This window comes from Rhinolophus sinicus, chromosome 14 (genome assembly GCF_057876585.1).
Source record: "Rhinolophus sinicus isolate RSI-liver-muscle chromosome 14, RSI-T2T, whole genome shotgun sequence".
Taxonomy (NCBI): Eukaryota; Metazoa; Chordata; class Mammalia; order Chiroptera; family Rhinolophidae; genus Rhinolophus; species Rhinolophus sinicus.
Genome location: NC_142514.1, coordinates 136,612,141 through 136,639,455, shown reverse-complemented (window position 1 = coordinate 136,639,455; position 27,315 = coordinate 136,612,141). Strand labels below are relative to the sequence as shown.

Genomic DNA, 27,315 nt, shown 5'->3' with positions numbered 1-27,315 from the left:
CAGCCAGGGAAAAGAAGACGGTAACCTACAAAGGAAAGCCCATTACATTATCATCAGATTTCTCAGCAGAAGCTCTACAAGCCAGGAGGGAGTGGAACCAAATATTCAAACTATTGAAAGAGAGAAATTATGAGCCAAGAATAATATACCCAGCAAAGATATCCTTTAGATATGAAGGAGGAATAAAGACCTTTCCAGACATACAGAAGCTGAGGGAATTTTCTAATACATGACCTGCACTAAAATACATACAAAGGAGGCTATTCGACAACCATCAACAGGGACAATTTGTGGCAACCAAAACATAAAAAGAGGGAGAGTAAAGGCCTGAACCGGAATATAGAAGTGGAGAAAGTAGGCATGCTGAAGAAAATGGAATACTCTAAATATCAAACTTTCTTTTACATAAACTTAAGGTTAACTACTAAAAAAAAAAATCCAGGACTGAAATATATACTGTAATAAAAGAAGAAACAGAAGGAAACATCATAGAATACCACCACACAGAAATAATAGACAACAACAAAAAGGCAAAGAAACAATGGAGACACATTCTTACCAGAAAACTAAAGATAGAATGATAGTAAATCCTCACAAATCAATAATCACCCTAAATGTAAATGGATTGAACTCACCAATAAAAAGGCACAAAGTAGAAGATTGGATCAAAAAATTAAACCCAACCATATGCTGTCTCCAAGAGACACATCTCAGCTACAAGGACAAGCACAGACTCAAAGTGAAAGGGTGGAAATTGACACTCCAAGCAAATGGTATCCGGAGAAAATCAGGTGTAGCTATACTGATATCAGATGAAACAGGCTTCAGGGTGAAAAAGGTAACAAGAGACAAAGATGGACATTTCATAATGGTAAAGGGGACTATACAACAAAAAGACATAACAGTCATCAATATTTATGCCCCCAATCATGGAGCACCGAAATATACCAAGCAACTACTAACAGAACTAAAGGGAGAAATGGACCAAAACACAATTATACTAGGGGACCTAAATACATCATTGACAGCTATGGATAGACCATCCCAACAGAAAATAAATAGTGAAATAGCAGCCCTAAATGACACATTAGATGAAATGGACATAATTGACATTTATAGAGCACTTCATCCTAAAACATCAGACTACACATTTTTTTCTAGTGTACATGGAACATTCTCAAGGATAGACCATACATTGGGACATAAAATCAGCCTCAGCAAATTTAAGAAGATTGAAATCATACCAAGCATATTCTCTGATCACAAGGTTTTGAAATTGGATATCAACTGCAAAAAGAAAGCAGGAAAAACCACAAATATATGGAGATTAAAGAACATACATTTAAAGAACGACCGGGTCAAAGAAGAAATTAGAAGAGAGATCAAAAGATACATAGAAACTAATGACAATGAAAACACATCCTACCAAAATTTTTGGGATGCAGCAAAAGCAGTTTTAAGAGGGAAATTTATATCATTATAGGCCTATCTCAAGAAACAAGAACAATCCCAGATAAATAAATAAGTTACACCTTAAAGAACTAGAAAAAGAAGAACAAACAAAACCCAAAGTCAGCAGAAGAAAGGAAATAACAAAAATCAGAGCAGAACTAAATGAAATAGAGAACAAAAAGACAATAGAAAAAATTAATGTGACAAAGAACTGGTTCTTTGAAAAGATTAACAAAATTGACAAACCCTTGGCTAGGCTCACTAAGATAAAAAGAGAGAACACATTAATAAACAAAACCAGAAATGAAAAAGGGGAAGTTATCACGGATGCCACGTAAATACAAAGGATCATCCAAGAATACTATGAAGGACTATATGCCACCAAATTCAATAACCTAGAAGAAATGGACAAGGTCTTAGAAACATATAGCCTTCCTATGCTGAACCATGAAGAACTGGAAAACCTAAACAGACCGATCACCAGTAATGAAATTAAATCAGTCATCCAAAACCTTCCCAAAAGTAAAAGTCCGGGACCAGATGGCTTCACTAGTGAATTCTACCAAACCTTCAAAGAGGATCTAATACCAATCCTGCTCAAAGTCTTCCAAAAAAATTGAAGAAGAGACAGTACTCCCTAACTCATTTTATGAGGCCAACATTACCCTGTTTCCAAAACCTGGTAAGGACAACACAAAAAAAGAGAACTACAGACCAATATCTCTGACGAATACAGATGCAAAAATCCTAAACAAAATTCTAGCAAATTGAACGCAACAATGCATTAAAAAGATTATTCATAACGACCAAGTGGGGTTCATCCCCGGGGCACAAGGATGGTTCAACATCCGCAAATCCATCAATGTGATACATCACATAAACAAAATAAAGGACAAAAATCATATGATTATATCAATTGATGCAGTAAAAGCATTTGACCAGATACAACATCCATTTATGATTAAACACTTAATAAAATAGGTATAGAAGGAAAATACCTTAACATAATAAAGGCCATATATGACAAACCCTCAGCTAATCTCATAATTAATGGTGACAAACCGAAGCCCTTTGCTCTATGTTCAGGAACATGACAGGGCTGTCCCCTATCACCTCTGCTTTTCAACATAGTGTTGGAAGTCCTTTCCAGAGCAATCAAGCAAAAGAAAGAAATAAAAGGCATCCAAATTGGGAATGAATAAGTGAAATTGTCACTCTTTGCAGATGACATGATACTATATATAGAAAACCCTAAAGACTCCACCAAAACGCTATTAGAAACAATCAAAGAATACAGTAAAGTTGCTGGCTACAAAATCAACGTACAAAAGTCCATTGCATTCCTATATACTAACAATGAAATCTCAGAAAATGAAACAACCAAAAAAAAATTCCTTTTGCAATTGCAGCAAAAAGAATAAAATACCTAGGAATAAACTTAACCAAGGATGTGAAAGACCTATATGCTGAAAACTACAAGATGTTTTTAAAGAAATTGAAGAAGACACAAAGAAATGGAAAAACATCTGTCCTCATGGATTGGAAGAATCAACATAGTTAAAATGGCCATATTACACAAAGCAATATACAGATTTAATGCAATCCCCATCAAAATCCCAATGGCATTTTTTAAAGAAATAGAACGAAAGATCATCAGATTTGTTTGGAACCACAAAAGACCCCGAATAGCCAAAGCAATCTTAAGACAATAGAACAATGCTGAAGGTATCACACTCCCTGACTTTAGCTTGTACTACAGGGCAACAGTAATCAAAACAGCATGGTACTGGCAGAAAAACAGACACATAGACCAATGGAATAGAATTGAGAACCCAGAAAAAGAACCACATAAATATGGACAATTTTTGACAAAGAAGCAAAAAACATACAATGGAGAAAAGACAGCCTCTTCAATAAATGGTACTGGGAGAACTGGAAAGATACGGGCAAAAGAATGAAACTGGACTGCTATCTGTCACCATGTACCAAAATTGATTCAAAATGGATCAAAGACTTAAGCATAAGACCTAAAACAATAAACTGCATAGAAGAAAACACAGGTACTAAACTTATGGACCTTGTGTTCAAAAAGCCTTTTATGAATTTGATTCCAAAGGCAAGGGAAGTAAAAGCTAAAATAAATGAATGGGACTATATCAAACTTAAAAGCTTCTGCACAGCAAAAGAAACCATCGACAAAATAAAGAGGCAACCAACTGAATGGGAGTAGATTTTTGCAAACAGTACCTCCGATCAGGGGCTAATATCCAAAATATACAAGGAACTCATACAACTCAATAACAAAAAAAACAAACAACCCAATTGAAAAATGGGCAGAGGACCTGAAGAGACATTTCTCCAAAGAGGGCATACAAATTGCAAATGACATATGAAAAAATGCTCAACATCACTAATCATCAGAGAAATGCAAATAAAAACCACAATGAGATATCACCTCACCCCAGTCAGAATGGCTATCATCAACAAGACAAATAGTAACAAGTGTTGGAGAGGCTGTGGAGAAAAAGGAACCCTCATACATTCGGTGGAATGCAGACTGGTGCAGCCGCTATGGAAGGCGGTGTGGAGTTTCCTCAAAAAATTATGAATAGAATGACCCAGCAATCCCTCTCCTGGGTATCTCCCCCAAAAAATCTGAAAACATTTATCCATAAAGACACGTGTGCTCTAATGTTCATTGCAGCTTTATTTATGGTGGCCAAGGCATGGAAACAACCAAAATGTCCTTCGATAGATGAATGGATAAAGAAGTTGTGATATATGTACACAATGGAATACTATTCTGCAGTAAGAAAAGATGAAATAGGAAGCTTTGTGACAACATGGATGGATCTTGAGATTATAATGCTAAGCGAAATAAGTCAGACAGAAAAAGAGAACCATATTGATTTCACTGATATGTGGTATATAAACCGAAAACAATAAATAAACAAGACAAACAAATGAAAAACAAAAACTCAGAGACACAGACAATAGTTTAGTGATTACCAGAGGGTAAGAGGGGAGGAGGGTGGTAGATGATGGTAAATGGGATCAAGTATATGGTGATGGAAGGAGAACTGACTCTGGGTGGTGAACACACAATGGGATTTATAGATGATGTAATACAGAATTGTACACCTGAAATCGATGTAACTTTACTAACAATTGTCACCCCAATAACTTTAATTAAAAAAAGAAAGTTATGCTTACACTATACTGTAGTCTAGTAAGTGTGCAACAGCATTATATCTAAAAATGTACATACCTTAATTTTAAAATGCTTTATTGCTGAAAACTCCTAACCATCATCTGAGCCTGTTAGAAAAATGGTGCCGACAGACTTGCTCCATGCAGGGTTGCCATAAACTTTCACTTTATAAAAAATGTACTATCTGTGAAGTGCCTTAAAGTGAAGCACAATGAAATAAGGTTTGCCTTATACCTCTATAGATGTATGTGGGTGTATGTATACATCTGTATGGCTCACAATACAGTCTTAGAAAATAATTTTTCTTATCTTTACCCAAACGCTCTCTACCAACCTCTGACCTCAGAACCATGGAGATTCCTAAAGAACATAACTTCGTAATAAGTAATGCAATGATCCTACTCCCACATAGTCCTGTCTACTTTTGTTTCATTAAAAAAGAAAAGAAAGGGAAAAAGTTAACTCTTACCTTTCCTTAACCATACTTCTTTGGGTGGAAACATAATGAGAAACCTTAACACACAAGTGAACTAGGGGTGTCTTGGTCACAAAAGAATTTCCTCTTAGTATCATCTTGAAAAGTCTAAGGACGTTAATATAATTCAAATTAATATTTAGTGGGTAGATATTCAGCATAGGCTCTACAAGTGGTACAAACGTGAGCACAAGACTTCGTCTTTGCTCTTGAGGTCCTCATAACCCAGCAGGGAAGAGGTACAGACACTACTGGCTCCTTGGCACAGAGTGTAGTGTCAGGTCAGAGTGTCAATCAACGTGCTCTGAGATCAGAACAGGGAACACCACATTTTACTATGGGAGTAACTTCTGAGACTGACAGGAAGAACAAGTCCATGCTCTTCTCCCTTTTCTTTTAGAAACTCTGATAGAAGGAGAGTAGCTCCTCTACTGTTTTGATTCTTCCACTTTACCAAATATTAAGGGGCAACGGAACTTGGCAAATTCCAGAGAATACTATCAGAATTGGATAGACACTCTTCTTAGCATCATGTGTAATACTTTCTGTTCTGTTTTAAAAGCAATTTAAAAATTGATTTCATAAGTACAAAAATAGTACATGAATATATACTTATTATTAAAAACTTCAGACAATTTGGCAGCTCCTTAAAAAGTTAAACATAGTTACCATATGACCCAGTAATTCCACTGCATCCTTTAGAAAGAATGGGATGGTAAACTCATTTCCATGCAACGCATCCAAGCATTCATTTAACAATCAGATTAAACTTGTTAAACAGAATGTGATATATTCATACAATGGAGTATCATTCAGACTTAAAAAGGAATGAAATATATAAGTGCTACAACATGGATGAACCTAGAAAACATTATGCAAAGTGAAAGAAGCCAGACATAAAAGGCCATATATTACATGATTCCATTTATACGAAATATCCATAATAGGCAAATCAGTAGAGACAGAGTAGTTCCTACGTGCTTTGAGGGGGGGGACGGGAGTGAATGGGTAGTGAATGCTTAATGGGTACAGAGTTCCTTTACCAGTGAGAATATTCTAGAATTAGGTAATGGTGATGGTCGTACAACTTTGTAAATATACTGAAAACACTGAATTAATTGTACACTTTAAAAGAGTGAATTTTATGGTATATGAATTATATCTCAATAAAGCTGTTATTTAAGAAAAGAACTGAAATACTACAAAATTGAAGCCCCTTTGACCATCTCTCCCAATCAAATCCACACAGGTTACCAATATTAGCAGTTTAGTACGACTCCTGGTTATAATAACTCTTATCCCTCCCAATGCCTAGCAGTTTCTTGCACACAGCAAACATTTTAGGCATTTTTTTTTTTTTTTTTGCACAATAACTTTGTACAAGGATAAAATAATACTGCTTTGTTCTCTTCAGGATAATACAGATCCTTTTGTATCCACCGCCACGCAAATTCATTAGCGCAGGATCAGGCAGCTTTAGAGGTATGGTTTCCATCAACAGCACACACACCAAGTGCAGTAACAAAAGAGCATCGCACTTACTGGCTCAAAGCTCTGGTTCCTAGAAAACCCTGATGTGGACGTTCACGCAAATAAGGAGGCCCTTTGCATCTGCCCCTTTGGTTTACAGAGTTTGGAAGAAATGAAATTGGGCTTGGCAAGGCCGTTATTTCGGAGCCCACAAGAGCAAGCTGTAAATAAGTGATTTCTAACTTCACCAAGTCCAACTTAAACAGAAGCCATAGAAATCTCAAAAAAGACTTGCTCCAAGAACTCTACGATATTGTATTTCTAGTCTTTTTTTTGGCGGAAGTTTTTAAACCATAGTCGCACAAAGTCACATGAATTAACTTTTTAACATACATCTCTGGGTCCTCAGAGGTTCTGATTTACTTAGAGCAGGCTGGCATGTATATGTTTTAAAGCACCCCAGGTCATTCGGAAACAGTGTTAGGAACCTTTAGGACGACTAGGACGGAAAACTGGTTTCCATGCAAATCATGCTAAGTGTGTAATAGCTGCCAATCACAAGGCTGGCAGCATATCCTAATTTTACTGAAAAGAAAACTGAGGCTCCAGGAAACACTCCGTAAAGTCAGAAACAAGGCTGGGGCAGCACTTCAGAGTCCTGACGATGTCCCAACATCTTCCTGGTGAAAACTTTCCAAACTCTCTTACAGGACTGAAGTTGTGAAAATGTGGTTTGGCAGAAGAAAGCTAATCTATAATTAGTTTAGGTCGTTTTACTTCAGCCTCCGGTACAATGGGGAATAATTGTTATAGTATTTTTTAAATGCTTCCTAATTTGTATCCTCTTGTTGACAGAGAAGTTTCTCTTCACATACTTCATATATAAAGTACCTCCTTATTTGCAGCTAAGCTTGAGTGAAAGGAGGATGTGATGCAGGAGAAGCCCGAGCCATGGAAGGGGAAGTCGGCCCGGCCCTTCTGGCCCTATGCGGAAGGAAAGGGGCGGAACAGGTGAACAGAGACACAGCGCTCATTCACATCCACACTCCTTCGCACCAAGCTGCTTCAACTCAGGGAGCGATGGAGCTTTAGGAATATCGAGACGCCCTTTTCCTAGACATAACACGAGGGTGGGTTGCAGGCTACTAACGTTCACTCTTCAGCTCTGGGCCAGTGTGTGGGATGGGAGCAGGTGCTTGGAGGTAGTAGCGGGAGGCCGCCAGAAAGATGAACTTGGGCAGCACTGCTCACTCCCTAAAACCTGAGCATGACAAGCAGGCACCTGAAGCTGCAGAGGTCTGTGGTGGGAGCAAAGAATTCTCAGTGCACGGAGACCTGGAGACAAACGTCTAGCACCACCACCTCCATAGTGGGTTCCTACGTGACTCCCAAAGGACAGACAGAATTGTTTACAACGCAACAGACAATTCAAGGACACATTCCAAACTGAAGCAGAGGATACCACAGATAGCCTCTTCTCTCTGACTCACACGGAGACATAGCACACATTCTCGTGAAGCAGTTAGTAATAGGTATTAGGCATCCACTATTTGCCAGACACTGTTCTACATTGATGAGGATTTGGAGATAAATGATGCAGACGAAATCCCTCCCTGCCTTGACCAAACAAGACTTGGAGGTAGAGAAAGGGAAGTGGGTGTAACTCTGAAAGACGGAGTATTTACTCAAAGATCTCTGATTAGGAAGTTGAACTTTGAAAAGATTCAAAGGAGACTGTTTAGACTAAAGTTAAAATATTATTATGGCAGTTTAAAAAACATGGTCTAAAATTATTTGATGTTCTGTCTACTAAGACGTTGGGAGTAGGGTTTCCAGGTGGGAATTCCCACTCATTCTCAGGAATTATTTTTGCATTCCCGTTCCCGAATCCCGAGATATAAACTATTTTCTGTTCTCCACGATGAATCATTTCCACAAAGTGATGGCCGATACTACCAACCACCTGGGTTCAAGGAACGATTCTCCCGATTTCCTGACCAATTTTTCTTGGGATTTGGGAATGGAAAAGAGAAAAAAAATTCCCAAGAATGGGCGGAAATTCCCGCCTGGAAGCCCTAGTTGGGAGTCTATGTTCCCCTTCCTTGAATCTGAGTGGGCCTGTTTCTCCTTCGACCACTAGAGCCTGGCAAAAGAATGTGTGTGACTTCTAAAGCAAGAACATTAAAAAGGTCCATGAAGTTTCCATCTTCCACTACAACATTCAGTTTTGGAGACTCTGAGCCACCGTGTAAGAAGTCTGATTCCATAGATGCCACCATGTTGGGAGGAAGCCCCGGATGTGTGCACAGGCCACGTGGAGAAGCCCTAGTCAACAGCCCCTGCTGAGTGGGACCTGTGTGTCCTCCCAGCCCTGATGACAGTTATGTGAGTGAAGACGCTTTCAGACATTCCACTTCTTAGCCAATGAGGTACCCCTTGCTGTTTAAGTCTTCCCAGCTGAGGTCCCCGATATTGGGGAGCAGTGATAAGTCCCTGCCATGCACTGTCTGAGTTCCCACCCACAGAATCGGTGAGCAAAACAAAATGGTTGTCTTATGCCACTAAGTTTTGGGCATGCGTTCTCATGTCCAAAGATTTATCATGAAGCAAAAGTAACTGGAACAACAGATGGGAACTGTCACAAAAGAAGTAGCTCAGTTACAGAAAAAAAGATGAAGCTATATTTTCTGTGATTGTCTAAACCAGGGGTGAGAAAAACTGTTATCCTATCACAGGGAACTAAATAAATTTTAACACTCTTTTGATTGTTAAGAATATCTATTTTATCTACAACTGCTGTAATAGAAAAGGTCTCAGTTATTTGGAAGAAAAGAATTTGTCTAGATTTTCAATATGGGACAAACATTCCCAAGATGCCATCCAGAGTTGTCCACGAATGCATTTCTGCCTCTTTCCTTTGGTGCCTGGTACATAATAGGTATTTAGTAATTTTGCAGAGTAACTGATAGGGTCTGAGGAGTCAGGGGAGAGAGAATATACTCTAGACAAAGCAAAGGGATCATGGTGAGTGAGTAAAGGTTAATGATGATGGGATCCTGGGGAGAACAGAGGGGTCACTCGAACCTCATTCTTCATCCTTGCCCATCTGTACACTTTCCCTCGACATTTAAGTGCCCACATCTTTAGGTCTTTAGTTAAGCTGTTCTCATTACTTGAAATGTTCTTTTCCCATCTGCTTAATGAGCTCCTACATAGTCTTCACAGCCTACCTCCACTGTCACTTTCTCTTGCTCTCTCTGATACTGCCACACTCCAAGTAGAATTAATCACTCCGTTCCACTCTCCTGCAACGCTTTCCACAACTCTAGTATAGCAGAACACGCTGCGTTATATTTAATTAGTAAATTTAGATGTCTGTTTTCCTTGATAAACTGTGAGCTACCAAAGAGCGAGGCTGATTCCTATTCATCACCTGATCTCCTGCTTGTGTGCCTCTGTGCCAAACACTAGGTCAAAAAAGAAAAATAGCTGCCTTTGAGGAGCCCATGTAATTCAGGGGAGAGAGCTGAAAACACAGTCACATTGCAATGTCGTAAGCACGATACAGAGGTACGGTGGGATGACGTGGGAAGTCAAATCTCCTTCAGGAGGAAATCTGGAAGTGGCACAAAGTAGGTGACATTTGAGGTAGGCCTTGAAACCAAATTAAAATCAGAACGCTGCACAGGAGAAATCCATGGACTCAGAGCTGAAAAGGTCTCAGAAGGGAACTGTGAAATAAGAAGCACATCTGGTCAGGTTTGGTCAGTCCTTTCTCTCCCTACTCCTGGAGAGTTCCTGCTCAAGTTATTCCAAGTTTTCTTTTTACATTACCCACAGCCATTCAGTCTTCCCAACTCCATCAATTATTTATATCAAAAAGCACCTATTTGAACAAGCAAGTCATTAAAAAACACGAGTCAATTAATAATGGAAATGTATTCAAATCAGCAGCAATTATAGAAATCCAAATTAAAACAAGGAACTACTTTTGTACCTGTCAAATTGTCAGGTAGTTTTAAAGATTGTAATATCGGTATCAAAGAAGAATCAAGAAAACCAAAACTACCCTTTCTGAGAGGCAATATGGTACGGTGTATCAAAAGCCTTGCAAATAACTGCACCCTTTGAATTAGAAATTCCATTTACAGGGATTTGTCCTAAGGATAAAAGTCTTTGCTATAAAGATCACAGTGTTATTTAAAGTAGTGGAAAATAATCAACGATCTAAATGCCCAACAACAGAAGAGTCAAATAAATTTGGCCTTGCATTAATTGTAACAGTTATCACTTATAGAGTGCTTACAATGCATCTGACATTGTTATATTTAACACAACAGCAGCTTATAAAGTAATTGTAAGTGAACGTTGAGTGGGACTTTTCCAGTTGCACCAGAATTGGCAAATAGAAACCAAAGCTAAGAATAGAGAGGAGGGAAGTTCCCCGTAAGGTAAAGAGAGCCCTCCATAACTCGGGCTGCGTGGATTCAAGAATTTAGTAAGAAGCTACAGTGTGAGACCTTCTAACCCAACCATCACTGGTGTCCCTGCACTGCGTTCCCCCCACCCCTGCAGCCCCTCCACAACACACACACACAGAGTCCACAAAGAAGAGTAGAGATGGGAAGGGGAAACCTTGGATCCCCTGACCTAGTGGACAGTGCTGTAAGTTGGGGTGGCACTCTTCCTGCCTCTACAGTGGGCTCCTCTAAGAAAATCGGTTACAGAGAATAGGGATGGCACAAAACAAGGACTGGGACAAAAAGTGTTTTAAATTGCAGAGCCTGGTGAATACCTGCTCAGACAGCTGACCTACCGACGGGCCCTGTGTCATTCTGGACAAGGGAGGGGGAAATGGAGCGAGAAGGGACAGCAGTGCTGTTACCGTCCTGTTCAGCATGGATACGAGTCCCCTGCATCAAGCAGTCCCATGGGAACTGCAGGCCTTAGCCTTCTTGCCAGGTCCCCACCCAACAGGGTTGTCCGCTGTGCAAGTGGACCCCAGCCGTGGGGCTCTGGGATAGGGAGGGGCTGGCCTGAAAGAACTTAATACCAGTTTCGTCTCCAGGTCTGGAGACCAAGCAGTGGGAGAGCCTAAGCTCCAAAGAACTCACAAGTTTGGGGTGTGTACTCAGAGGCGGTGCTGGTCAGACAGCCAGTAAATGTCATCAAGGAGAACCCAACAAGAACTATTCAAGAGCCACCTGTCTCTGCCCCTCTCCCGCTTGCCCTTCCCTAGACACCGTAACAACAGGAGAAGTCCAGAGAGACTCCATGTCCCCCACCTCCACACTCTCCAAATAAACCAAGCCCACCTTTCCCCACTTCCATCCCCAGAGCCATAAGTCTGGTCAGCAACAGGAGTAGGAAAAGCTTCCAATTAGATATATTGAAATCTTAAAATGGTGGACTTTCTATAACCCAGAGTGATCAGAAGGTGTCAGGCTCTGCCCAAGGTCATCAAGGGATTTGTCCTCTAGAAGAGAAAGAGATTTTGACAAAGCACACTTGGGAGTTCTGACTGGAGAAAAATAAAAGCATTCGTATTTGCACCCCTCTGGGTTCAAACTGTTCAATTAACTGGTTAAAGTTACCATTATCTCCACTACACGGACTGAAATGAAAGCTCCAAACGATTAAGAGACTTGTTCAAACCACGTGGGAGGCTTAGTGTGGATTCCAACCCAGAGCTAACCCTCAGAGCCCATGCCGTGTACAGTGAAACCAGGACTTTTCAATACAGGGTCCAAAGACACATCCATAGGGATCTCCAAACCCACTTCAAAAATTTTTTTTCAATATTGAGTTTTCATCTCTCGAGGGTAAGGGTGATTTTAAAATACGTCATAAGCATAAGTCTCAATCATCTGAAAGATCATCTTACAAGTGAAAGGTGCTCCTTGATTACCAGCATTTGCATTTATAATCTTATTGATATCAAGAATTACGTTATTTAATATCCTACACTAATGACTAATGAGAAAGGACAAAGGTGAATGTATATGTAAATAATGTAGTCATACCAACTAAAGCCAAATGGCTCGCTATACAAACCAAAGCTTCGCTGTAGTTCAAACATAGAAAAGAATGGGACACAGAACAGACAGGCTCCATAAAAATAAGGGCCATATTTACATTTTAAGCAGCAATTTAGTTTCAGCAAAATGTCCACTGTTGTTAATACGAATTATATTGGTTCTGAAGTTTTTATTTAATTTGTAAATTTATTTTGGTTTTATAATTGTAGAAGAGCTATAGTATACAATTATATCTCATAGTTTTTGTTTATAGACATTTCGGTTACATAATAATAAAGATAATTTAATTCAACATCAAGAACTTGTACAAATGTTTGTTTAAAGTGTCCTTCTATTACACATGCTTGAGACGCTCTGTCTTATGTCATTCTGCCTAGGCAGCCATTAGAAATCCTGTCGTAGACGACTGTGACACAAGGAAATATTTTCAATACATTAGCTTAAAGCATACAAAAGGTGATACAGTCTTACTCTGATTTTAAAAAATATACAAAGCACATAGGAATACAGGAAAGGAAATACACTAAAATGTTAATATTTATGCCATGGTAAGAGTATTACAGGTGATCTTTTTGAATATTGTTATTTTTAATAGTCTGTTTACAGTAACATTATAAGAGTGAATTTTTAAGTATTACAAAAGAATTCAATTTTTAATAGCCTAGCCCATGAAAGTTCCCAAAACCTGTTTCTAAAAAAAAAAAAATTGCACTTTCAATCCAATTTTTCAGCTCAAGTTCTTTCTTTTCCAAAGAAACGTCATGAATCCTAACATAACCAATCCTATTTGTTCAAAACTTAAAAGCATATAAACTCCTCATCAACAATAACTTGTAGTGCTTTAGGTGCCAGGGCTACAAGGATGAATGAAGGTCAAGGTGCCATCTAGAAGCTGCCCGTCTGGGGGAAGCACAGCACAAACAACAGCAAGTCCGAGGTACTAAGGCCTATGACACAGGAGCGTAGAAAAGGGGTTCCCCAACTCTTTCTGATGGGGAGGGTGGGGTGGCACAGGCTGCCACAAGGTGACATGCAAACTGAGTCCTCAGAATGAATGAGGAACTGAGTACAGGAAGGTGAAATGGCAGATTCCCCAACACGTTAAGTCTAAACGTAGGCCTTGTGACACGGAACTTGGGGACCACACCAGGCCAGTCTCTCCTGGGCTCCGACAGCACTGATCTTTGCCACTCGTAGGGCCTGCCATTAGAAGCCGAAGCCCAGCTGACTCCCCAGCGAGCTCGTAAACCCGGAGGGGAACACGCACCCACTGCAGACGCTCACTATTTGTTAATGACCGCACCTGCAGTGAGACTACTAGTGGGCATTCAGCTCGGCACACTGTAGGTAGCCTCTGTCGGTATCCCAAAAAGTATGTGTGTGTAGCCTATACCCATTTTTTCCTCTAGAAAATTATGTCAGAAGATCAAAGCGACAGTCTCATTCCTATAATCCTTACAAGAAAATCTACTACATAGAAAAAGCTCTTGCAAGCCTGCAGAGCGCCCAATGGCACGTTCTTCCAGAGCAGCTAAGGAAAGATACACTGATTGCCTGTCCAAGAGAAGCTTCCCAGTAAACTGTGGGGATGCTACTGATATCTGTCTAAATGCTGTGTCTCATCAGCTGAGGTGAAACTCTCAGAGGTTCCACCTGTAGAAGAGAACAGGCCTGTGCGGCACGTAACAGTGAATAATGAAGTAACACAAATGTCTCAGCAGGGGAAACGTGCACGTAAGGTCTGGTACATTCTCTCACATGATATTATAAGACCTTGGTACACTTCTAGGATCTGCTTTAAAATATTCCAGCAAAGAAATAGTAAAAAGGATAGATGAAACACATAATGAAATCTTGTTAATATTGGAAACTGTGTGAACTGGTGTTTCATTAGACCATTTTCTCTACTGTTGTACAGGAAGGTGAAATGGCAGATTCCCCAGCACGTTAAGTCTAAACGCAATTTTTCATAATTAAAAACTGGAAAAAAATACTAGGTAGAAGTAAATAAAAGTATTCACAATGATGGTTTGTGGAAAAAAGCAGTACATGAAATGACAGCTCATGTTAATTATAACCATGTGAAAATTAAGTGTGACCAGCCCAACAGCAAGAAGCACCCCTGGGTATTACCATGTGGGTTTCTAGAGACCGTTTTTTGCTAAAAGAACTCTTTGAGGAAATGGCTAATTCTAGGCCTGGATCAGGAAATGTACGCGATAAGCCTGGAACACCTTGTCATACCAGACAACAAAGAAACTATCAAATACTGGTAAGGTCGTGTCCAAAGAACTCAGAAGACAAATTAAATAGGCTCCCACTGGCTAAAGATAGCACACACTGAGCATCGATAAGCATAACAACTAAAACAGATGCAAATTCATCAAATATGTATAAATATGTGAGCTCAGAACAATACTGAAAATACCCTAATTGATCACTTTGAAGCATACTAAGGAACCCACTCACTATTTTGACAACTGGTAGATACATGAAAAGAAGAAAGCATAAACCTGGGGGTGGGGGTCGTCGTAAGACATAAATGACAATGACTTTGACAGGTTCTGCCTGGCAAGTCGCACCGAGCGCTCCGAGCGATGCTTACACCACCATGTAAAGTGCACGTAACCTAGCAGAGCGAGACAGACACAAGCCCAACGTGAGAAAGCCGAACTAGAAGTGAAACAAGTGCCATGGAAACAAGCCAAGACACGGACTCACTGTGGAGGGGCGTGGAAGGTGTGAGCCACCAGCCTCAAAGGGTGACCACTTACTGGGAAGTGTCCGCATTGTAAACCGTTCTCAAACACGCGCTCCAGAATCCCACACATCGATCGTTAGGGCTCCTAGCACACACGTATTTCCCAGGGACTGGTCAAAGGGACAGCACCAGACAAATTCCCAGGGGGTTTCATTTCCCTTCCTGGACAACAATCAGGAGACCTCTGAGATGTTCCTTTCAGGAAAAATTAACTCCCTAGAACCTGATGTGGTATCTAGCTTGAGAATTCCACCTACATTCTGACCTTGTAAACTTCAGGTCTGGCCCCAACTTGAGAGGGATATGAAGACATCCACGCTCTGTTCAGCGTTCCTAGGAAAGGGTTAGAGCAAATATAAACAAACAGCCCCTCCTGTCACATCCCCCAATATTAACTACCTACTCTGGGCTAGACACTGGGCTACTCTGGGCTACCATTTCTTTCACCTGTTATCCCAGTAAATTCTCAAAGCCAGTGAAGTAAGACATATCACTCTAATTTCAGAGTCAAGGAAGTAGGCTCAGAGAATCAAGTCATTTGCTCAAGGACCCAAAGGCCCTTGAAACACTTAGACACTCTTCTGAAGGTAACCACTGTCCACACACCACTGACATTTCACACTGAAGGAGTGGCCGTCTGAGAGGCAAAGAGTTATTGAGTTAGATTGATGTTCTTAATTAATAAATGTCATCCTCCCATCTCAGGCCTGTTACGGACTAGCCCCCTCAGCTCTGCCTTTTCCAAACCTCTTTGGTTTCTACTATAGACTCTTCTACTCTGGCTGGATTTTCACTGCCCCCAAATCCCGTGTGCAGTGCCCCTTTCCCACTTGAATGGCCATTTTCCTTTCTAGGCCCTAATCTTTTAAGTCCAGCTCACATCCACACCTCCCACTCCAGGAAGCCCTTCCATTTTCCCCAGGCTCAGCGCTCTCGCCTCCATAAAACTTGCTGCCTGGACCACATAACACCATATAAGGGCATTGTTCTGTTTCACATGTATACTTCTGGTCTCCCTAGCCTGCAAATTCTTTGAAGGAAGGGAAAGGATACAAAATAAATGCTTGTCAACATGAATGTGGACGCAGGTAATAGCCTGGGCAGGAACCTATGTTTCTCAGCATATCTGCTGAGTCTGAGGTAACTACATTCCATTATCCCCTTCTCGCCAGAGAAAGGTCAGCTAAAGATGGAAAGCAACATGAAAGTCGTTTCATTAAGCAAAGCAGCGGGGATGGTCCTGCTTGGTGCAACGGCACTGCCCCTGGTCCTTTAGACAGCCCCGAGAGAACATTCTATTATCGTTCATGGCTGTGAAGGTTCCATCCTGTCCTTTTTCCTTGGATTACAAGTATTAGCAGGGCCAAGTACTAACCCTTAGCAAATGAGGAGTTTTGGTTTTTATTAAGATTATGCTAACATACATATCACAAAATTTACCATCGTAACCATTTTTACTAAGTGTACAGTTCAGTGGCATCAAGCGTTCATATTTTTGCGCTACCATCACTTGCACCTGCCTGGAGAACTCTTTTCATCTTGCAAAACTGAAACCTTGTACCCATTAAACAATAACTCTCCATTTCCTCTGCCCCCTCCCGCCAGGCCCAGGCAACCACCCTTCTCCTTTCTGTCTCTATGAATTTGACTCCTCTAGGGATCTCATATAAATGGAATCACATAGTACTTGTCCTTTTGTGATTGGCTTGTTTTACTTAGCATGATGTCATTTAGGTTCATTCATTTTGTAATATGAGCACGTGTCAAAATTTCCTTCCTTTGTAAGGTTGAATAATGTTCCACTGTACGCATATACCACCTTTTGTTTATTCATTCCTCTGTTGATAGACACGGATGTTGCTTCCAAATGAAGAATTTGACCCAATGCTGGTGAGAAGAAACTCAGGAGACTGGGCCTGGGTTAGAGCGGTCTCTTTGATGTTGTGAACACAATCAAAGAACCAAACCGGTGATCAGGACCACAGAACAGAAAGCTGCTAAAAGGAATTTCCATCAGGTCATCTGCCCCGGGAACTGGAACCAGATAGAACATTTATTTAAATACTCAAATAGGCTATTGGAGTAAAGCCCTGGCTGCTTAGGATGGTCTAGAAAGAAATCTTAAATTCACTCTAGTTTCTAAAGACCTCCCCTGTTCTTTTTTGTCCCCCAGCTTTAATGAGATGTAACTGAAATATAACATATTGAGACGTAATTGAAATACCACACTGTGTACGTTTAAGGTGTACAACATGCTGGTTTGATATATAATGCAATACGATTACCAACGTAGTGTTAGCTAACCGCTTCGTCATATTACATAATTACCATTTCTTTTTTTGTGGTGAGAACATTTAAGAGCTACTCTCTTAGCAATTTTCAGGTACACGATACAATATTATTACCTATAATCACAATGCTTTTCATTCGATTTCTAGAATTTATTCATCTTCTAACTGGAAGTTTGTACCCTTTGGCCAACATCTACTCATTTCCTCTACCCCCCAGCCTCTGGTAACCACCATGCCACTCTCTATTTCTGTAAGTTTGGCTTTTTCAGATTCCACATACAGGTGATATCATACAGTATTCGTCCATCTATCTGAATTATTTCACTTAGTACAATGCCCTCAAAGTCCATCTCTGTTGTCACAAATGGCAAGCTTTCCTTCATTCTCATGGCTGAAAAATATTGTTCTGTGTGTGTGTGTGTGCGCATGTGTGAGATCTTCTTTCTCCATTCATGCATTATTCGTAAATGGACAATATAATCCATGGTCCACCAATATAATCTTGGCTATTGTAAATAATGCTGCAGTCAACATAGGGATGCAGATATCTCTTGGATATCCTGTTTTCATTTTTTTTGGATATATAGCCAGAAGTGGAACTGCTGGATCATACGGTAGTTCCATTTTGAATTGTATGAAGGACCTCTATACTCTTTTCTCTCATGGCTGTAGCAATTTGTATTCCCACCAACAGTGCCCGGGCTTCCCTTTTCTCCACATCCTCCTCAACACTCATCTCTTGTCTTGTTGATGACAGCCATTCTGACAGGTGTGAGGCGATATCTCACTGTGGTTTTGATTTGCATTTCCCTGGTGATTAGGGACGTTGAGCATCTCTTCATGTACCAGGTAGCCATCAGTGTCTCTCCCCGGTTCTTACCAGCCCACCTGTTATCTCTTGCCTACCTTTCCAGCCTCACATCGCCCTGCAGACAGTCCAGCAACACCAAACAGTGTTTGGGGTCCCTGCATACTTAGGCAGGCCCCGCCATCTGGCCCCCCGCTGTCAGTGGTTTCTCTGGCTGGAAATCTTTCTTCTCTTGGCTTAATTCTAGTTATAGCCACCTCTCTAGGAAGCCTTTTCTTTTTCTTTTTTGTAGTCCCAGAACTTGAGTGCTTGGCACATTATGGCAGTTTTATAAATTATTGAACTAAAGTGTATTTGTTACACTTACATTCTCTGTTGAGAAAATAAGTTTAAAGAAAAAATTCAAGGTTAATGGGATTACAGGTAATTTTTATTTACACTTTAATACTTTTGAAATTTTCTGATGAGCTGACTTTTCAAAATTACCTTTAGGCAAATTTAAGAATAACTGGATCAAGAATAAAGTGGAGGAGTTGGTTTACCAGATTTCAAGACTTTTTGTACAGCTACAGTCATCAAGACTGTGTGGTATTGGCAGCGGGATAGTCACACGGAACAATGGACCAGAACAGATAACCCAGAAACAGGCCCATACAAACACGTCCATACAACTGATTCATGGTGAAGGTGCAAAAGCAATTCAATGAAGAAAGCATGGCCTTGTCAAAAAGGATGGTGCTAGAGTAATCGAGCATATGCTGCTAGAAAAACAAAACAAAACACTAAATCTAAGTGTCACCACAAAAATGAACTCAAAACAGATCATGGACTTAAATGAAAAATGTAAGACTATGAAGTGTTTAGGGGAAAAGGAGAAAAATCTCTGTAACATGGGGCGAGGCAAAGAGTTCTTAGACTTGAGGAAGTCAAATAACAAAAAATTAATAAACTGAACGTCATCCTAATAAAAAATTTTTGCTGTGAAAGAATATTGTGAAGTGAATGAAAAGAAAAGCTACCGACTGGAAGGAAATACCTTCAAACCACATATTTGACAAGGACTGGTATCTTGAACATATAAAGAACTCTCAAAACTCAATCGTTAAAGAAAGAAAAGCCATACAGAAAATGGACAGAAGACTTGGAGGGAGACAGCTGACCAAAGAGGATACACAGATGACAAAAAGTCACATGAAAAGATGTTCAATATCATTATCCATAAGGGAAAGTGTAAATTACAACCAGTGGGTCAGCTGTTAAACAAATGAATTGTGGTACATCCATACCTTGGAATACCAGGCAGCAGTAAAAAAGAAATGCATGCAACAACTTTGATGAATTTCCAGATGATGTTGAATGAAAAAAAACCCAATATTTAAAGTTCCACACTGCGTGAATCCATTTATGTAACACTCATGAAATGACAAAATTATAGAAATGGAGAACAAAATAGTGGTTGTCATGGGCTAAGGATGTGGTAGGGAGGGAAAGTGACTGGAAAATGGCAGCACCAATGGGAGGGATCGTGTGGTGATGGACGTGTCCTGTATCTTGACTATATCATTGTTAGGATGCGATCGTGACACTGTACTAGAGCTTTTGCAAGATGTTACTACTAGGAGAGACTGGGTAAAGGGTACATGGGATCTCTCTATACTATTTCTTACAACTAGATATGCATCTACAATTATCTCAAAAAGTTTAACTTAAACAAAGCTCAGGCTTTGGGACAAAGGTAGGTGATGCTGGGAAAGTCACTTCCTTTTTCCTAGGGCTAAAAGGATTAAATTAAGAGATCGGGGGTCTAAGCACAGTGCCTGGCACAGGGTGAGTGCTCAATGGACAGCTGTTAAAATGATAATCCTGAGTCATGGCAGGAGGGATGCAAAAGTGTATAATAAAAGATACCGGATGTTGGCACTAGTGGATTTTGGTGGAAGATTAGATGTAGAATAGCGGGTGACAGGGAGTCATGGATGATTCCCAAGTTTCCCACTTGAGCCACTGGGTAGTCAGCGGCACCATTTACTGAGCACACATGGGTAAAAAAGAGAGAGATAAAGAAGAGTTTGGTTTTGGGAGTGGTGAGTTTGTGCTGACGGGGAGACATTCAGCTACAGGGGTCCAGGTAACAACTGCATATGCAAGTCTGGAGTTCAGAACACAACCAGAGGGGTGGAAATTTAACTTGATAATGACCAGCAAATAATAACTCAAGCCAGGAAGGAGAATGGACGAGATCTCTGAGGAGGAGAAAAGAGCCTAGACCTTAGCCACTGTGACTAAACAGGAGCTTCAAACTTTAAGGACTGGGTAAAGAGGGTTGGTCTAGCAAAGGAGACATGGAATGGCCAGAAAAGGAGAAAAACCAGGCATATATGGTATCATTCAAGATAAGAGGAAGGTGTTTCAAGAAAGAGTGAGTGGTCCATTGTGACCAAGCAGTGACAAGAGAAATTAGAATGAGGAGTGAAAAATAAACCTCTGAATTTAGTGACCTGCGTGTCACTGGTGCTTTACTAAGAATAGCTTTGGTGAAATGACAAAGTAGGTTTCACATTGGAGCTGCCTGAGAGGAAGATGGGAGACGTGGAAACAATATAAAGCATTGTTAACGAGTTTAGCCCTAAAGAAAAAGAAAGCATGGTGAGAAGGAATGGGGGCGATATTGAGGGAGAATTTTTTAACAGCAAGTATGTTTAATGGAAAGGAATACGTACGTAGCTGGGAAAAAGTTGAAGATTCATGATAGAAAGAAGGAGCTGCACAGGTAGGAGAGGACATCATCAAGAGCACAGGGAGCGGGCTGGCTCAGGTAGAAGGGGTACCCCATCCACTCTAAGAAGAGGGCAAGAGGAAAGGAGCCACGCAGATACACATACACTTGGAAATTCCATCACACTATGTGCAGACAGCTGCTGCCTGATAGCTTCAATGTTCTTTGTGAAAGAGAGGCAAGGTCATCTGCTAAGCCTGAAGGGCTGGCTTAATTTTTATTCCCAGCATCTAATCCAGCGCTTGGGACACAGATACTTAATAAATAAACGTATTTAATAGATATAATAAAAACAATTAGTTTCCTTAATTCAGTTGTTCATGAGAATCAATACTCAACTTTCTCCAAATTAGCCACTAGGGGGCAGTGCTGCTGCCAATCTTTGCCCCTAAATCTTTTAACAGGTGAAATTAATACGTAAAAAATTACAGAGCAGGATATGTCATAAAGTATTTTTCCTCAAGAAAATCTGGTTTCAGCTTTACATACGTGTACACACACGCACACACACACACTCTCTGAAGCGGGATGGGAGGGCTGTTCCTTGTACCCGCCTCCCAAAGCACTCACATCGTGATGACCCAGAGGCAATACTCGCCATTTTGCAGAGGTCACTTTCTGTGATTCCTCCAGGGCACACAGAAAACACTGAATAGACTTTCACACTTTCTTATGATTAACAAATTAGAAAAAGCTGATAAGAAAAATCCCTAAAGCTAATTCTTGGTAACATTTGCCATAGCTTCTTTCAAGTTATTGTTTTCCCTTACACCTACCCCCTCCCCAAATTAAATAAGAGGTAGGTTTGTTAAATTAATTTTTAATAGTTGTGATCTAGTTTATCAACTGCTTTTTCCACTATCTCAGACACTTGATACATTCTTATAATGAAGATTTATTCATCTATAATATCACATGGCTACTATATACCATATATACCAGAATAAACAGCTATTTGAGAGTGTGTGTTTAGCAATAGGGCTGTAAAATACTTCTTCCCTAGGTGGGTTCTAGTGAACTTAGGCCTCTAGTGAACAGAGGGAACTGGCAGAATTCTAACTCAAAACTGGGTACAAAAATTCTCAGTACCTAAAAAGAATACAAGATATATAAGCAGACGGTTCCTCAAGAGTTTAGGGTTACACAGATCAGCTCAGTTTCAACTAAGAGAACTACACGTCCATAGTAAGGGAGACTTCCAGTCATACCAATGGAACACATCGCTCCTAAGCCTAAGAAAAGCTGTTAGTTTGGTCAGACGCCTTATGGGCTAGAGCTGTGGGGAAGATGGGAAGGAGGCTGAGGTCATCGCATGACTGCAGGGTGTCAAGTATGTACAGACATACCTCGGAGATAATGCAGGTTTGGTTCCAGACCACTGCAATAAAGCGAGTGTTGCAATAAAGTTAGTTTCTCATTAAAGCGAATTGTAATCTTTTTGCTGGTGGAAGCCTTGTCTTCCATTTGTAAAAACACAACACCTATGTAGAGCAATAAAGCAACGCGCAATAAAATGAGGTATGGATAAAAAAGGTGCCTGATCCAAAAGCCTCCAAGCTTGGTTATTTTGAGCTAAAGTTTTTTGTTTTTGGAAACAAAAATACCCAAGAAATGGGTCATACAGTCTGGGTGATAGAATTGAAGTAGTCATTGGTCAAATGTAGATACAATATCAAATTGTTTGCAAACTGTTTCAAAAATCAAGTTTCAAGGTTCTTGGGAATAGAGTTCTAATTTGACAGTTAACAGTCACATTTTTACTGGATACTTTATTTCTACTAGCTGGTATGGTCTTACACTTTTCATAGTTTTCAGAAGCTCTTTGAGGGCCAAAGATTTTTTTTTAAACTCTTTTTTAAAATTCATTAAATTTATTTATTTATTAGGGAATATTGGGGGACAGTGTGTTTCTCCAGGGCCCATCAGCTCCAAGTCGTTGTCCTTCAATCTAGTTGTGGAGGGCGCAGCTCAGCTCCAAGTCCAGTCGCGTTTTCAATCTTAGTTGCAGGGGGCACAGCCCACCATCCCATGTGGGAATTGAACCGGCAACCTTGTTAAGAGCTTGCGATCTAACCAACTGAGCCACCAGGCAGCCCGTTTTTGTTTTTTTATAGTTATAAAAATATTAGTAGTAAATTACTGTTCCTTAACCTAATATAAAAATTCACCTTTCCTAATGAACTGATACAACCCTGAAGAGTAGAAAAGTTTCTTAGTGATTATAATTCTTTGGCTACATGGACACCCCTGAAAATGAGCTTTAAAACTGAGATGAATACTTCATTGCCACATCCCTACTATATTTTAAATCTATGTCCACTTTCAAAAGTCCTGTGCTAAATCCTTAGAATGCTTTCCCAGCAAATGATATAAATAAGAGCCTGATTTCATGTACGTACATACACATACACTTGCACTCCCCAACAACAACACTTCCTTTGAAAAACAGAATGTCACTTCCTCAATCCAGAGGCCAAAAGTCCCTTGGTTCTGATCTGGGGAGCCAAGACAGGAAACTCTGGTAAGCTTCTGCCTCTCCCCCCATGGACAGCCACTGGTGCAGCTGACAGAGGGCAGGGTCTATTCAGAGCTCCCTTGATGCACTGCAGCTGGAATGCAACAGCTAGCTCACTTCCACGCTGTGGGAATGCTCCCAGAGCGTCGAGCACTACTAGTCAGTTTAACAAGGGCATTTCATAGGAAGTGAAGAAGGAAAGGATGGGAGACCTTGACACGTTTTAGCGACCTTACTTCTATTTCCAAACTCCTGCTCACAGCCCAGAGCTGATGTTAGCCAAATCTCAGTAATTGGCACCCGCTTGTACTTTGACCCCACCAAGCAAGGCGTCTTGTTTTTAGTTTTGGGTGGGGGGCAGGAGGGAACCAGACCTCCTGACCGCTCAGCACCAGACTGTACCACCTTTCCCATGATGCTGCCCGTTTTGCACCTAGCAGGGAGGGAGTGGCCGTCCCAGCAATTTCAGTAAACACTGTCGGTTAGCACCACCTGGCAACTGAGAACCTTGATCTCTCTCGACCCCAGACACCCAGGACTGCACAATACAAAAACCAGGGCCAATTATAGCAGACCAAACTGCAGTGTCACCATCGAGGAGTTGGGGGGGGGGGGGGCGGCGGCATGTATGTGAGACACATACAGAATAAAGGGAAAGAAGGGGGACAAACAAATGAGTCACTTAGTACAAGGGCTGCACATGCCGCTGACGCTGCCCCATGATGCAGAGACCGGACTGGAAGGAAGCAGGCGGCCACCGGGAGGGGCGAGCAGAGGCAGGGAAGGGGGAAAGGGTGTGAGGCGCCTCGCCCTTTGTGGGGCCGCGCGACACGGACCCACAGCCTACGCCCCCCTTTCCCGCCCACTCCCCCAACCTTGCAGGCGGAAGCCGCTCCGGGTTACTAGCGTCCCCCAGCTCCGGGAATCAACTCCGAGCTCTCCAAAAACAATCAATACAAACTTCAATACTGTATGTAGTTTACAGGGAGGCTGGCTAGGGAGGCGCTGCCGCCCCGCGGAGAGAGAGCCGCAGCCTCCACCTGCCCGCCCGCCCCGCCCCTCGGCGGCGCACCTGTGACAGGTGTGCAGGTGCCCCACACAGACCCGAGGCGCGAGGCGCGCCGGCCGATCATCGGCCCCCCGGAGGTCCCGGGGTTCGCCCTCCCCGTCCGCACGGTCCCTCCCGGAGCCCCCAGCCCCTCTGTAGGCCGCGGGGCGCCCCCCGCCCGCGCCCTCCGGGGCCGCGCCCGCTAACCGCCCGCACTCACATAGCGCCTCAACTTCTTCTCAGGGGGCGATTTCCTCAGCCAGCCGGTGCACACAACGTCGCCGCCGCCGCTCATGCTGTCGGTCGCCTGGAGCCCACCGCGGGGTCGGGAGCACAAGGGCGCGGGCGCCGGCGGCCGGGTCGGCGGGCAGGCGGTGCGCAGCTCGCGGGGGAGGGGAGGGGCCGGGGCGTCCCGCGGCCGCGGGGTGAGGATGAGGCGAGGCGGCGCGGCGCGGGCACGGCTGCCGCGCGCGCCCGCTCTCCCCGCGCGCTCCCGTGCGCACTCCCAGGTGGGGGCGCCACAGCAGGAAGGGTGGCGCGCGCTCGCCACGCCCACAGCCCGCCGCGCCCCCGGCCGGCAGGCTTCCTAGAGGAAAACACTGCCTCGCGTCTTTGGACTCGAGAGGCCCGAGGTTCGGGAGGGCGCCGAAGCCTGCAGCCGGCCAGGCTGCCCCACTCCGCCCGACCCCGTCTTGTTTTATTCCCGAAGCCTCCGGCAGCGTGCGGGGGAGGCGGCCGCGCCCCTAGTAGGAGTGGGGGTGGGGGTGGGGGTGGGGGTGGGGGTGGGGTGCAGGGAAGGGGCTGCGCGCCCTTCATCGCGAATCGATTTTTCACAGAGGGTCGTCAGGAAGGGACCCGAGGGCTGCTCGAGTTTCCTATCCATTCCCAGAGTTTCAGGTTTCAGTGGGTCAGGTTCTGGCTGAAATTAGTGATCCACTTCCCAGCAACAGTTTCTTTAACTCTCGCACCCCCTTGGCGGGAGAAGGAATGATAAAAACAGACTACTATACTGTGTGTTGGGTGCTTTTCATTCCTTGTTTACATGATTGTCTTGACGAGTCTACAAATTCGGCGGGCAGTATTCCCATTTTACAGATAGTTTAAAGTCCCAAAGCCTGTGCGACGCAGAGCGCAGTTTCGAATTCTGGGGGTATGGGGTGGTCCTGCTCATCTGCTTTTTAAAGTGGGGGAATGGCTTTAATGTATGCCGATCAACTTGGGGGCCTCTGTATCTACCAGGAAATAAAGTCCAGCTGGCTCCTTCACTGCCTCTGGGAAAAACAATTTAGTGAAAGAAAATTCATATTTGCAGAAACAAGGAAGTAAAAATAAGTCAGTGTATTTCATAGTGAATTGGAAGGCAAGGTGGTGTAGAATAACAAATTGGGTCAAAATTCCACAGCAATCCAACTCATTGACACAGGTTATGAGAAGGCTCTGGCGTTCATATGAAAATTGGGATATAATGGTACCTCTCTCACTGCATTGTGGTGAAGTTTATATATGAATGAAGTCTGTGGAAGCACACACTAGACAACCCCACATTTCAGGGGGAGTGTGGAGGGGGGAAACCTTTGGTAGGGGCTCTTTCCCACTCACAGGGTACCTTCACAAGCAATATTAAAAGGTAGGTCCTCCCCCAACTTCTTTGATAAGCGTAACCCACTATACAAACAAGGAACTGCTGTGGCCCAGGTGAGTGCGAGAAGCAGCATCTTGCACTCCCTGTACTTTAGACGAAGGCTGTTTTGTTCATTTCCTAACTGCAGCAAAGCTAGTTGTTTCAAGCAGTTGGACATCCTTCTGGCTTTACAGATCCTGGGAGGTTTTACTTTGGGAGGTTTAGAGACCTGCTCCCCTAGAGCCAACATTTCACTGACTTTCCTCACTATTAGTGTGCTGCTGGATTGAATGTAAAGCCAGAACTATCAGGCTATAGCTGGGACCAGAGCTCCCCTTACCTTCCAACTTAGGGATTCTTTAGTCACATACAAGGGCCACCACCAGAATTATGACCATTTTTAACCTCTGTCTTTAAAATCCTGTACTTTAAAACCCTGTGAGACATATCAAAATACTCAAGTCTGCCAAATCAATCAGGAGGCAGTGACTCCCAACCAAAATAAAGCAACTTCTGACTTCATTGACATCTGAGTCATGGTGCCAAGTCCCTGGGATTGCAGAGCCTGAGTAGTCTGCATGGTTTGTTTGCAGCTACCCTACCTTTCTCATTGCTAAGCTGCCAGTGCCCAGCTTAGGCTGCACATAGGAGGCAGGACTGCCGAGTGCTGAGGTCCCTGGCTGTACCCTGGTATGGCTCCCATCTTCTGAGCCTGAGGTACGTGCCAGGTCTGGAAACAGAACTTGGACAGAACGTTCCTGCCTCGGCCCTAACTAAGTCCTCTCCACTCCCTGATTTTTTTTTTTTTTTTTTTTTTTAATGCTCCCTGCCTTTCGCTGGGGAGAAATA

The 27,315-nt window shown here is 42.3% G+C and overlaps 1 protein-coding gene across 1 annotated transcript in view; it reads right to left on the bottom strand.

Annotated features, from left to right (window-relative positions):
- Window positions 1-25,528, bottom strand: part of GAB2 (GRB2 associated binding protein 2) — a 183,209-nt gene extending 157,681 nt beyond the window's left edge. Inside the window, exon 1 of the mRNA XM_019726383.3 lies at window positions 25,066-25,528. Within this exon, the coding sequence (XP_019581942.3) occupies window positions 25,066-25,140 (75 nt within the window). The 5' untranslated portion in view covers window positions 25,141-25,528. The remainder of the gene's footprint in view (window positions 1-25,065) is intronic.
- Between the last annotated feature and the right edge of the window lie 1,787 nt (window positions 25,529-27,315).